General features: G+C 37.8%; 1 protein-coding gene across 5 annotated transcripts in view; it reads left to right on the top strand.

Annotated features, from left to right (window-relative positions):
- Ptpn4 (protein tyrosine phosphatase non-receptor type 4) overlaps positions 1–11,040 on the top strand; it is a 175,112-nt gene extending 164,072 nt beyond the window's left edge. For all 5 annotated transcript variants that reach the window (XM_032915205.1, XM_032915204.1, XM_032915206.1 and 2 more), the window contains one exon: positions 3,620–11,040. In XM_032915205.1, coding sequence (XP_032771096.1) covers positions 3,620–3,706 — 87 coding nt within the window. In that variant the 3' untranslated portion in view covers positions 3,707–11,040. The remainder of the gene's footprint in view (positions 1–3,619) is intronic.
- The last annotated feature ends 3,421 nt before the right edge of the window (positions 11,041–14,461 follow it).

Here is a 14,461-nt window from a genome sequence, read left to right as displayed (position 1 = left end):
TCATATCCGTTCTCCTGAGCCTCCAGTTACCTCTAGTCTACCGCTTGTTTCAGAGTTGGATGTATCATATAAGTAGAGTCATACAGTACTTGTGTATTTCTGACTGCCTTATAGTTGAGATAGTTAATATTCTCACAGTTCACCTGTTTGGTAATCGTGTCAGAATCTGACTTTTCTTCAAGGCTAAGCCATATCCCATTGTTTTCTATACTAGATTTTTTTGTAATAATTTCTCCATCAGTGGACATGTGGCTGTTTCTAGCTTTTGACTATTCTGAATGATGATGGAGGATATATAGAATATCTCTTTGAGACTGCAGTTTGATTTCTTTCAGCTCTATACCCACATGGAAGTTGCTGAGCTGTTAACAATTATAATGGTTGTTTTTATAGTTTATTTGAAATCAATGTTCTAATAATGGCCTGCACATTTGAATTAGTTTATGTCTAAATTCTAAAGTTTTATAATCAAGAAACTACTTTCTGCTGTTTTGTACTTTGGGGGGGTTGTTTTGTTTTTTCAATTAATTTAATAAACCAAGATACTTATACTGTATCATTTGCTAGAGTCTCAGTTGGTTTGGCTTATATCCTCAAGGTAGCGTTCTCTGTATTTCCTCAAAGTGACAGATGAATCTGTAGGCTAGAACAGTTTAAGTGGAAATTCTTTCCTCAGGATGCACATGTTTGATATTCTTTCTTCTCGTGATGTTAACACTCCTTAGTTGATCAACACCGCCATCCATTATTCATTGGGTGTAGAGTGATTGCCTTCTGTTTGTTTGTTTGTTTGGTATTGTTTACTGGATTGCTCCCAAGTCATATCCAGCTGCCATTGTTATATAGATCAGGCCTCCCTGCCTAGGAATGGGTGCTATCCACAATGGGCTAGGGCACTTCATTTATAACTAGAATGATTTTTTTTAAAGATCTACTCATTTTTATTTCCTGTGTATGAGTATTTCGCCTGCATATATATGTATATGTGCATCATGTAAATGCCTGGAACCTTAGAGGTAAGAAGAAGAATCAGATTCCTGGGAACTAGAGTTAGAGGTGGCTGTTAGCCAATGCGTGGGTACTGGGACTCAACCCAAGACCTCTGGAAAAGTAGTTCTTAACTTCTAAGCCATTTCTCCAGCCTAGAATGATTTTTTAGAAGATAAATATTTGATTCTTTACCTTGATTTCCAAGTGCTGTTTTATTTTTTATGGTGCTTTACAATGCTGGCATGGAATCCAGCCTCATACTTGCTGCACAAGTGCTATCACTGAGCTCAGGCACCCAGCTCAGATTTCACTGTGGATTTACTAGCTTTCTCCACTGCCAACAACTCACTTTTGTTTGGTTTGATACAATTAGAAATTGTGAACCTAGGTGGTAGTAGTGGTGCACACCAATAATCCTAGCACTCAGGAGGCAGAGGCAGAGGCAGAGGCAGAGGCAGAGGCAGAGGCAGAGGCAGAGGCAGAGGCGCAGAGGCAGAGGCAGAAACGCAGAGGCGCAGAGGCGCAGAGGGGCAGAGGGGCAGAGGGGCAGAGGGGCAGAGGCAGAGGCAGAGGCAGAGGCAGGTGGATCTCTGTGAGTTTGAGGACAGCTTGGTCTACATAGTGAGCTCTAGGAAAGCTGGAATACACGGTTTTGAGACCCTGGTTTTGGGGGGAGGGGAGTGAATCCAAACATACTTTATGTGTTTTCAATACTTTTCTTGATGGTGCCCCAAATTATCCTATATTTTGGCTAGCAGGAATCTCAGTTTCCTAGGACCATAATAACTTACTAACTTCCTTATTAGCAGAAAAGATCACTAAGCCAGCTTTGTATTTTATGACCCAGATTTGGGTCAGTAATTTCTCCAGTAATTCTTGGTCCTGTCAGTTTAGATGCTACTCTTTGAGTTCTGGGGATATGGTGGTGTTATAGGTGATATGTTTCTCTAAACATATGTCACGTGTCTGAACACACATGTCCATGATGTTTTGTACTTAACATCTTTATCTACTTCTTTCCCCTTTCTCGTTTAACAAGAATACATCTTCTCTAGGACAGCAGTAAGACTATTAAAAGTACTCTACTATTTTATCTCATGTGGCCTGCCATAGTCTCAAAATGGCAGTGCTGATTGTGAAGAATTCCTGGATTCCCACAGTTTTATTTGAACTTTGGATGTCACTCCAAAATCTAATCAATTACTGTCTTAAAATCAGCAAACAGCTGATCAGTGTAGTTGTGTCATCTATTGATATATACATTGTTGATTTGTTTTAAGATAGTATCAGTTTTGTATTTGAAATCTGCAAAAGAAGAAGAGTAGGGTCTGAAGAGATGGCCTAGTGGTTAAAGAGCACTGGACTGCTCTTCTAGAGGACCCAGGTTCAATTCCCAGCATCCATATGGCAGCTCACAACGGTCTATAATTCCAGTGCCTGACGAATCAACACCCTCACACAGATATGACAAGGCACAGAGAAAAATAAAAGTAAATAAATCATTAGAGAAAAAGAGGAGGAGGAAGAAAAGGTTTATTATTCGGAGGAGTCTGATCTCTGTTTCTTTCTGCTCCTTTTCCCCTCCATTCTTTCATGAAAACACTTTAAAGACTTAACATTTTCTTCCTTAAAAAAAGTTAAACAGTAAATTTTAAATATATATTTATATTTTCCTTTTATAAATGTTATACATACTTTTTATCTCTCACCTTTTAATATTGTTTAAGTGACACAGAGAGACAAAGTGATTGAATGTGCAAGTGTATGTGAGGCGGATAAAGGTGGTCTTCGCCACTCTCTACTGTCTCTCACTGTGCCTGTGCCTGGAACTGAGCTGCAGTAAATCCTAATGATCTGTCTGCCCAGACACACTGGGTTTACAGCATATCCAGAAATGCTCAGTTCTTTTACATGGGCGACAGCTAAGTCCTTATGCTTATTCAACAAGTATGCTGACCTGCTGAGCCATATCCCTTCCTTGCCTTCTTTTGATGGTGGTTGTAGGTTTTTTATTTTGCCTTGTCTTCTTGAAACAGGCTGTTGTGGTCTTCATTATGTAGGCTATGCTGGTCTTGAACTTAGGGAGCTCTTGCTTCAGTCTGTCGAATGTTAATGTATGCGTAAACCTCTCTACCTGAAATCCCTTGCTTGCTTTCACTTATCAGAATGGTGTGACACTTATCATTGTAAGACAGGAGGATGTCTGTGAGTTTAAGGCCAGCCTTATCTGCATATCAAATTGATGGCAAAATAAATGGTTTCCCTGTTTTTATTACAAAGAAATGAATATATATTTTCAGGTTTTTTTTTCTTGTTTGTCTTTTGAATTGAATTTTCTGGAAGTAAAAATGTTTGTTCCAAAGGGAAAATAATATTATTTTGTTAGATACTTTGAAATTTCTCTTTATATTTTCAGTATTTTAACATTCCTACCAGCAGTGTCTTGGATTTTGCCAACAAAGTATTATGTGAGGGCTTTTTATTTGTTTGTTTTCTTAGCTTTTTACCCATTGGTAAAACCCTCTATCTCTGTTCTATTTCACTTTTCAAGTTTTTAATAAGCAAGATAAGTGAGATGCTAGTTTTTGGTTTTCTAGTAGTGATTCTTTTTCCTACTTGTGTTTTTCAGAGTCAATACAGATTTGTATGTGAAGCTATTTTGAAAGTTTATGAAGAAGGCTTTGTTAAACCATTAACAACATCATCAAATAAATAAGAAAGCAAAAAGGTTGGAATAAGTACTGGGAACCTGAGTTTGTTACATTCACTGTGCCATAATACTGCTTGCAGGAAATGGCCTCTCACACAAAAAGTGAAGAACTCAAAGAGACCTCGAGAACTTCAGCACTACTGCACTTTATGTTTCAAAAAGTCACTCAGAACTTACCACATGTTTGAATAGTTTGTGCTTTGCTCTGAACAAATAGTGGAAACTGGGTATGTTCAGAGTAATTTATGGAATTGTGAGGCATTGCCATGCAGTCCCTTCTGGTAGAATTGCCGCCGACAAGGCTCAGATTCTCGTCTCTGTCACACACCTGTACCTTGAAAGCAGAAGGAGTTATCATCAGGAGTCTGCTCTGGATTTTCCCAGGGGTCATGCCCTCACTCTACTGATTACCAGATTTTATTTTTCAAACGTTAGCAATACCATTCTCAACATTAGCCAGTACACTGCCTGTGGGTGCAGCACATCTTCCTGACGTCCCCGTGGGGACCTGCTGTTGAGAAGAAAATTGGAACTTGCTGTTCCCAGGAAATGCTGCACAGTGTCCATTTACCAGCATCTTATAGAAATAACTATGAATTTTCTTGGATTTAATAATGTAACTTATATTTATCATAAGGTTGGCTTATTCCAAATCATGTGATTTCACAGTCTTGATGTAAAGGAATGCATGCATCGTGTCTTAACCCCTTAAGTGCCTTGAGATATCTTTGTCTAATGAAAAGGCACTCATTTGACCCCATAGGAGGTATGTATGTATACTGTACATTCTTATAGTTTTATGAATTTTTAATGAGATCACAGTTTTAAAAAGCTGTTTTAAAAACCAGCTTCTTATGTTGAGAGTTATACAAACAGCGAAGGGTAAGGCCATTCTGTCTTTTACTCAGTGCTTGTACTTTGCCGTAAAAGCCAGGATATCTGTATTCTGCCGAGAGTGCATGTGCTGCTATGGAATTGTTCACAATCTGCACATTCCTTTACCGAAGGGAAGGATAGGGGTTAAAGTTTAGCAGCTTAACTTAAAAAGAGGGTTTATTCTTCAGATTTCATATTTACTTTATCCTAAGGTAAGAAGTGATGTTTAATATGTGCATCAAAGATAAATATATTGGTATTCTAGGTTACAGTGAGAAAGTTGATCAGCTGGGTTATGCACCCGTAACTGACGAGCTGCCCTGGAGCATCATCACTCCAAGGCCTGTCAGGCTGGCTCACACTGCTCCTTCCTTCCACTGGGGTTCTTCACACAAGGAGTTAAACACTTTAGCATTCTCTAAAGTGACCCTTCCTTGTCATCCAGTTTATATATGCCTGTTAAATTATAAGCATGTCAGTGAATAGGCCATCTTAACGGAAGATCCAACTCCCATTACAGATATGTCTGTTTTCCTTGTTTTAAGTCTATGGAGACAGATTTTTAAAATTGCACAATTTAATGTGAGAACTTGCTCACTTATTCACATGTTATTTTATAAGGATATGGTTAAAATAGACACATTTACTAGTGGTTTCAGATTACTTCTGTAGTCTCAATAAAACATAGGTCCCAATGGTAGATATTTTGGAATGCTATTTAGTTGAGGGAATGATACACATTTAAAAAATCTTTAGTAACATATAAATTATTGCTTCAGGTATTCAGAACCCATAATAGTAAAATTCAAAAGTTAAGCTTCTAAATATTAATTGCCAGGGTACCAAATAAATTGGCACTTATAAATACTTCTTGTCTTTTTTTTAAAGAAAGAAATAAACATCTTTACATCAAACAGAAGTCCCCTTATTATGATTTCACAAGCAAGACAATAATATAAGTTCGTAAGTGAACTATAATTATACTCAGACATTCCATTCTATAACCAGAGGCAAATGTAATTTAGGCTGGTAAGCTATCATTACAACTTAAAAAGGGGAAACAGTTAGAGATCTATGTTATAAAGCTATTTTATTTCATTGGTGGATTTTAGCCTAAATTTTAAATCTTGCCATGTGGGTAGAAAGTGATAAGTGTAAACAGAAAGAGAAAAGCTGTGTGGAAGGGCAGTGTCATGGTTCGTTTGCTCTTCAATGTAAAGCTTTGGGTACATCTCTGTGGTTAGCACTGATGTTGGCAGCAGGCATTGCTGCCTTTTAAATCAGCAGTGCTTAATCTGAAATGACAAGTGTAGAATTAAATTCAAATTTATCATAACAGTTTCTTATCTGAGAACTATGCTCCATTTGTGTTTTACATCTGAAGACAGCCCTTTTAGAACATTTATTAGGATCTTAAGCTAAACTTAGCCTTCACAAATTGTTAATATAGATATGCTAACTAAACTTTCCTAGTTACCTAACAGAACACTTGTCTTTTCCACCTAAGCATCTAACCAGTTTATGAATCTAAATAGGTTCCTAGAAATAATGCTAGTTTTCATATGCCAAGTACTGCTCCACTCCATAGATATTGATATAATATTGTGTGACAAAAACCAAATTTCTTGAACCAAACTACTTTTCCATTTCTCTAGCCACCCTTAAGCTCACACCCCAACAAACTCAAGAACAAATCAATGCATTTCTACTGACAAGGAGAAGTTAGTATTGGTGAGTTAGGGTTTCTGTACATGCTAAGAGTAAATATGAAAATTTTCCCTCTCAAAATTCACATGACTTTTCTGCTTCTTTCATAGGGCATTTAGTTTTGTCAGCACTAGATGCTCTGTAGTAATCTTTTGGAGTAGACTTTGCATTCACAAAAAGAATAGATTGTATTTGTTAAACTAATCCATTCATTCAAAAGTGAGGCAGAATAAACAGCCCAAGAACAGTTTTTGTATGCTTGCTGGGGCAAGTAATTGGGAAAGGGCAATGATTGATCATTTTGACTTCAGAATAAAGGTAACATTATATAAAAAATGACTTCACAAGCAGTTATGCTGAGCCATTAGGACAGATGCTTGAAAATTTGGGGTACTACTGTAGCTGCCTTCAAAGAGAAACATCAGTGTGTTGGTTTGCATGTGTACTTACTTCATAAAGACATGTTCACAGATTGAAAGGACTTTTAACCATGGGGTTGTTTATATCTCTTGGCAGACCAAGTCTAATGAGTTATTTGAAAAAAAAAATCTCCATGTCACTAGAGTAGTACTACACCTTGAGAGCTAAAAATTTGAAAAATTTTATCCACTCTCTGTGTCCTTGTTATTATAGAAAGGACTACAGGCCCAACAATTAATTTAGCAGAATCTGCTCATCTTCAGGTTTTCTAATTCTCAATTTAGTGTCTCTGTATTAGACTATAACTTCAGTAAATTGTGACAAATGCTTGTAAAGTTTTTCTACTTGGGAAGTATGCTCAGTGTTGTCACTTTGAACCTGTAACACCTTAGAAGTTTGAAAGGAGACTTCAAAAGTGATGCCAATGAGGACTTGAACTCAGTTTTCTGGTGCTTCCCAGACAGATTAGCATAAACTATTGTGAAGTAGTGATACACATGCAGTATAAAACTGAAATGCAAGTAGGAAAGCATTTTTAAAGCACATAAAACGTGGACCTGAGATTTAGATCTTATACCTACTTACAAAATAATACGTTCATGTGAACATGTGATAAAAAGGAAATATAGCTTGTTTAGCAGGAAGAGAGAAGGAAACATGAACTTATAGCAATATGCTATTTAATGTCTGTGTTTTGAATATTTAAAATATCTGATGGTAAAGTTGCCAAAGTAGTTTGAATTCATGTAAGTTGTTTATACTCCAACAATGTGGGATATGTTTACAGGCTCTTTATAGTGCTTACTTTGTAGTTCTGATGAAGTTTGTAGTTTGTATTTAAGTCATTTATAGTAAATGTATGATAAATATTTGCTGGAATAAATATCTCAGTAATATAGCAAAACATATCTAAGTAATCCCACAGTCTGCTTTCATACAAGGTGCTTTGTCCAGAAAAGCAAGTACTTTGTGACACCATTGCTTACACCCCACATTTGCACCAACTGTCCAACTACATTCCTGGAACCCTGTGTGGTGGGTGCTGCCTCCAAGTAAAACAGCTGTGTTACTATAATTATATCAGAGTTACTAATCTATTAACAGATATTTGTGTCTCAGTGTGATCACAAATTGAGTGACTTTTATGAAATTCTTAGAGAATTATATACATGCAAAGAAATTTATTTAATCTTAAAACTTTTTGAGGGCTAATTGCTAATAGATAATGTTATCAATTTTAAGAGTAAAAGAAATCAATCCCAGAATTATATGTTTTGAGTTTTGCTTTTTACCACAATTCTTATTTTGCATAGATTTCATTTACTCTTAGTAGACTTATTATAATATATTTCTCTATGTTATCAGAAACAACAACCCATGTATTCCGGCCCACAATTACTTGATTTTCATGCCTTATTGAATTCTTTTGAGTAGGTACCATAATGTTATTTTCTGTTTCCATCTATCAGTGTGACGCTGCTTATTTTACAGTTTTCTACTGTGGAATACTGTTGATTTCTAAAGTCATTATTTATTTTTTTTTTTAAGTCCTCCGAAGGAAAATGAGCAGCCATTAGTTCTAGCTTTTTGGTGGCAGTCCATCTGTATTGGCTAGGTATGGTTCAGTGCATAAACAAGTACACCACTTTGCAGAAAGTTATTAGCAATATTTCAAGTTAAAAACTACACTGTTCAGGAAGAGTTCAAACATTTAACTTCCTGGAGGCTTGTAAATTTTCCAGTATAAGAATGAAAAAGAAAGCCTTGCTAAGTTCATAAAAGTTTCAAATAAACACTGTAGAGTTTTCCTATTATTATGTAAATGATATACAGAAAATATTTTTCTATGAACAGAAGGTTAAAACTGTTAACTTTAATTTCATTGCTTAAAAGGGATAAAACAATATTTGTATGTCTTTCATGCTGTAAAGAAAATGAATGTATCTTTCAAATGTTAGAGTCATTACTTGATTGTAAGTATATGTGTTTTTAAAAATCTGTAAAGGGTTGAAAAGAAGAGTATTACAAGTCATTATATAAGACGCAATGTTGGAAGAAATGGAATTTCATTATAAATGAGCAGTCACTATCAAAGCATATTTCAGTATAGTGCATATTCATTTTCACATTGCTTTGTTTTATCTCTAGAAATGTTTCTTAAAAATTGTGTATACTGTTTTGGGTATACACTAATTGGTTTCTACACTTGTGTGTTAGGCTCAGTGTGCTGCTGCATGTGTCTGCCATGGGGAAAAGTTACCAAGTTTTGTCAATGTCGAAGCCACCAGTGGGGGCATCATTGTTAGAATGTGAAACCCATGCCTAGGAGCCACTGCAGCAACTCTGTGCAGAGGCCTCTGACTGTGCTAATGTGTTTCCCTTTTTATCTTCAATGACATGGATAATAAGACTACTGGGCCCAACTCTCCTGACTTGTGGTGGTTTGTATGCTTATAACTTTATTCAGTCAGCTAGTGCCCGTAGGTGTGAATGATTTGTTCAATAGCTCTTTAAATCTAGTATTTATCAGTTATTAAACTTGATGAAAATTGGGAATTCATTGTTTTGACACTTTTCTAGCCATCCATACTAATTTTAACTCATCATGATGGACCCTGAACAACCAAAAAGTGATCCCTGGTTAGTGTCAGATTTCCTCTACCCCAGCAGTTACAAGGTTGACTGATGACTTAGAAGTTGCATTGTTAAATAAAGTCACTGCCAAGGATCATCAAGGAGGTAGCTTTCTCTAACCTTTGGCCCAGAGAGTTGCTGCTTCCTGGTTCCCTAGATGGACTAAATATCTGCTGTGTGTCTTCATATCCTCTATCGTCACAATTAGGCCTAGTTTACCTTTTAAAATTTTTTTTTGTTTTCCACTTATATTTGCCTTCCTGGGGAAGGAAGATTCAACCCAATTCTATGATTCTCTGGATTCATTTTTCCAAGTTTTTCAATGAGTTAGTGAGATTCCTCATTCATGAATCCTGTAGAGTGTGTCCTTTTCCAGTGCTAAAATTGATTTCAAATAGCACTTTATTTCACGCTTACTACTGATTTAATTTATACATTAAAAATATCTATCCTAGGAATTTTGTAAATACAGAAAAGCAATTGATTAGTAGTAGAGTTTATTAGATTGGCCCCAAGTTTAAATGCTTTATAATGATCTCTTGATAGCTTCTTTGATATTTAAGAAGTAACCTATGTGATTGAAGCTCTGCCATTTTCCTGTAATCTGTGTAGTACAGTGGAGGCTGGCCCAGCTGGCTGTATTGCTGGACTTACTTCTCTCAGCTAGCTTCAGCCAAGCTTGGTCACTAAAACTGTTGATCTGCTCTGCATTTTGTGGACATGACATGAATGTTTGGAAAGCTGTTTTTTGTCAGTGTAGTACCTAGAGATTCAGTAGATGCCGCACCACCAGTTCATAGTTTATATGGAAGACAAAGGACAGAATTTATGACATAACCGTTTCTGTTAAGCTGTTTTCATATTCTGCCAGGACAGTATATCTGCTGTAAAAAAAATTAAAGTTGTGTACCCTAGTGGTGCCCAGCATCAGAACACACCAATTATAAACCATGCTGTGAGCTTTTCAAATAAGAAAGGCTGGTCCTTGTTTTCTATAGTGCAGGTTAACTTTAGGACTGATGGCTTATACTTATCAGTACTATTTTAAACGGTAGCTTAAAAATTATTTTTATGTAGAGGGTATTTTAATTTGGGAACTTTCTTTTCTTGTAATAGGTGCTATATGTAAATATAGAGTGAGAATTTGCTTCATTAAAGGTCTGGTTTATTTCCTTATTAAGGTATTTTTCATTTCTGTTTCCATTTCATGGTTTGTACTAAACTAATAGCAGAATGAATTAGTCCCTTAAGGCTGTAACTACCTTTTCTCCCAGTTGTACAAAAATATCTTCATACGGTTTCGTCTCAGATTAAGAGGCAAAGAAGCTAAGAATGAAAACAAAATGCATAAGCTTGAATTTGGTCAACACTGGACTATTTGAAATGATCACTGTGCATTTGTCACTGCAATTTACTGTGTCTGAAAGGCATTGTGTGTGTGTCTTAATTTCAGTGAAAATCAGAATTCCTGCCATTCGTGTTTAAACAAGTCACACATAGCAACAGTGAACAGGATAAAAATGCGGGTTTGCATTGAAACCGTTTTAGTCCTAACCTCAATTTATATTATGCAAAACACATTTACAGACATTTTGTTGGTTATGTTTCATTTTGATTTAGTACTTGTTCAGGTACAAATTCTAAAAGAAAACAATAGCTGTTAATGTTCAATTGAGAAATAAAAATGCGCGTTAGTAACCTAATGGCTTCGTCTCAAGGTTACTTTATGGGGATGACAGTGATTTACTTATTAGTGAGTGGTCACTAGAAGGGCGCTGAACGCTAAACCTGATGTTCATTTCTAAAGTCAGCAGTGCACGTGGTGTCTCCTCTCTGAAGGGGGAGAATAGAGAATTTCGACAATTAAACAGTGTGTGTGTGTGTGTGTGTGTGCGCGTGCGTGTGTGGTATATGTACTGGTACAGCCACCTGTGCTCATACTTGTAGAAGCCAGAAGAGGGCATGTGATGTTCGCTCTGTCAATCTCCACCTGATTTTCTTGAAACAAGGTCTCTCACTGAACCTAGAACCTACTGGTTATTTTCCAGCTGGCCTGGCTGGCCAGCAGACCTGTCCTGTTTTGTCTCTTAACACCACATGACATGCTTGCAGGCACACCAGTGCTCAGCTTTAAACATGACTTCTGAGAATTCCAACTCAGGTCCTCATACTCAAGCAGTAAGCATTCTTAGCCATTGAGCTTTTCCTTTTCCCCCAGAGAATAAAAATAAAAATCCCAGAGAATATCTGTAGTCTCCTCTTTTGTAGCCACCACTCCTCTAGTAATCTCAGAGCAAGAGTGGGATTGTCACTCAAAAATCTCTTCTCTTGAAGTCAGCCTGAATCTCATCTTCCCAGGTGCAGTTGGGCCTGCTGTTTTTGCATCTTATGGGAAGTGAAGTAGTAAAGTTCTCTTTTTGTTTGAGGGAAGTGTTTGATTTTAGGTAGCTTTGATTTGCCTTGAACTCAAGAGAGCTGCTTGCTTCTGCTGGAAAACTACACTCAACAACCAATAACTGTTTTAGGTGCATACGTGATAAAGGATTCATTATGGCAATGACATAGTAACCTGTGTGTGCGGTCCTGATTCAGTAGGAGAATCACTTTAGTCCCAGAGTTCAGGGGCAGCCTGAGCAACACAGAGAGATTCTGTGTCAAAACAATGAGGAGAGAAGGACTGAAGAGAAAGCTCTGCATTAAGAGCACCGGCTGTTCTTCCAGAGGTCCTGAGTTCAATTCCCAGCACCCACATGGTGGCTCACAACCATCTATAATGGGATCCGATGCCCTCTTCTGGTGTGCATGAAGACAGAGCACTCATATACTTAACATACATAAAATTTTTAAATTAAGAGAAAACGAAGTTATGAGAAACATTTTGAGAAAGATCCAAAATGATTTATGGCAACCTTGTACTAACTCCCTGTCTCTGAGAAAAGCCCCCTCAAACCAGGTGAAGTGACACAGGAATTAGGAATTGTTCAGGAAATTGGGGCAGGTGGATTCTAATTGTGGGCTCCTCTGAAGTATAGGAAGCCCCATCACCCCAGTGATGACCTCTGTTCAATTTCTTACATTTTCTTCCTGGGAAAATGTATATTTGTGTATACATAAACATTTATGCTTGTAGGATTGTATGATATAGTCTGTAACTTCGTTTTTTCATTGTTGGGTATTTCCATATTAGCATATTCACATCGATTGTATTCTGTTAAAGGTTACTATTTGGGGGCTGAGGGGCATGCATGACCATATAATTTATAATATATATATATATTATATATTATATGCACAGCACTTATGTAGAGGTCAGAGGAAAACTTGAAGGATCAAGCTGGGGTCATCACGCTTCACGCTTGGTTGTGCCTTTACCTGCAGAGCTATCTCAGCAGCCCAACTCTTTCCTCTTAATTATGCCATCTCATGGATGTTTCCTAATTTCATTTCACAATTATTATATTTGTATGTGTGTGCATCTACCAGGTGAGCTAGATCCCTGGCCTACCCTTATGTCTAGAAACTACTTCTGCTTTAAAGATCTGTCCCAGACAGCAGAAATGATGCTGGTTTCCTGGTATCGTCCCTAATCAGCCAGAAACTTCAGTTTTCAATCTCTCCACCTCATGGCTCCGTGGGTAGAGCCGTGTGTAGTACTCAGCCATTGCTCCATTGGCTCCAGCTGAGGTGCCAAATGAGGTAACTGACAATAATCTAGCAATGCCAAGGGAGCAGAAAGAGCTGTTGGTCCAGGCATGGACCCAGAAACTGTGGATTCTGATTTTGGTGAGCTGGATCCTCGTCCTACACACACTAATTTTCTGGCAAGATCCCATGAAACCCTCCTTCCAGCATTTTCTGCTCTTCTTGCCTTTTTAGCTTCACTAGAGCCCTTGTGTCATTCCACACAGTCCACTGCCCTTGCTTGTTTATGCTCTTCCAGGATGTCTACTGGGCCCTTTCCTCACACGTACGTTAGGTCTGAAGTCAATGTCACTGCCCTAAGAGCCCTCCTCCTTGCTGAAATTGCCTTCCTTCATTCCCTGACCCACGCCCCATTGTTACTTTTCTCTTCAGTAATTAAACATGTTTCGAACCCAGGACTTCATGTACTACAAGAACTGAGCTATACCCTACAGCATTTGCTTTTTCCTTTTGAGATGGTATTATGTAGACTGATCTCACGTTTCTGGGCTTAAGTGATCTTTCTGCCTCAAGGGCTATAGCCACAAAGACAACAGGCACACTTTACCATACAGGCTTGACCATAAAATAACTTGTTTAATGATGACAGAACCAATGCTGGTCCTGAACTCACTACTCAGCCCCCACGGGGCTTTTGTCACTGTGGTTGCCTCTCGGGACTCCTGTCTGTCTGCTTTATCGGCCTTATCTCCAGGGCCTACAGCAAGGTAGACATTTTGATAAACTATCTGAAGAATGAATGAATGGAATGTCGCCCTGCCACTCAGGGCCTCCCTTCCTGACCATAGTGCCTTGAGCATCATCTGTTATTTCCCTTCCCTAGCCTTGTTTTCTCCCGGGCCTTATCACCACTTGACACATATTTGTTTGTTCTCTTTCTCCATTACAGACTAAAGGTTACTTTAATCACCAGGATTTGGGGGGAGGGGAGCAAGGAAACATTTAAATAAATGCTGGATCAACTAATAAACAATTGCTTAAGAGAAATACAGATATACCAGACCACATTAAAAGTAGAAATATTGACTCATTTTTGCTGGGCCAGGAATTGGATCCATGACCTTGTATATGCGAGTCTTAACACCCTACCACTAAACTGTATCCCAAATCGAATGTTTCATTTTCAAATTATATTACCAGGAAAGTGAAAATTTCAAAATGTAAAACCAAGGGCCATGGAGATGCTCAGTGGGTAAAAGTGCTTGCTGCCAAGTGTGAAGGTCTGAGTTCGGTCTTCTGCACCCACATGATTGGAAGAGAGAACCAACTTCTGCAAGTTGTTCTCAGAGACAAGGACTGTAGAATATGATTACCTGACCCACACACATAAACACAGAAAACTTTTTTTTTTTTTAAAGACAGGATTTCACTATGTAGTCCTGGCTGACCTGTAACTCACTAAGTAGACCTGGCTGGCCTCGA

The sequence above is a fragment of the Rattus rattus genome, chromosome 10 (genome assembly GCF_011064425.1).
Source record: "Rattus rattus isolate New Zealand chromosome 10, Rrattus_CSIRO_v1, whole genome shotgun sequence".
In the NCBI taxonomy this organism is placed as follows: Eukaryota; Metazoa; Chordata; class Mammalia; order Rodentia; family Muridae; genus Rattus; species Rattus rattus.
The sequence above is the reverse complement of the archived record's forward strand: the minus strand, read 5'-3'. Positions and strand labels throughout refer to the sequence as shown.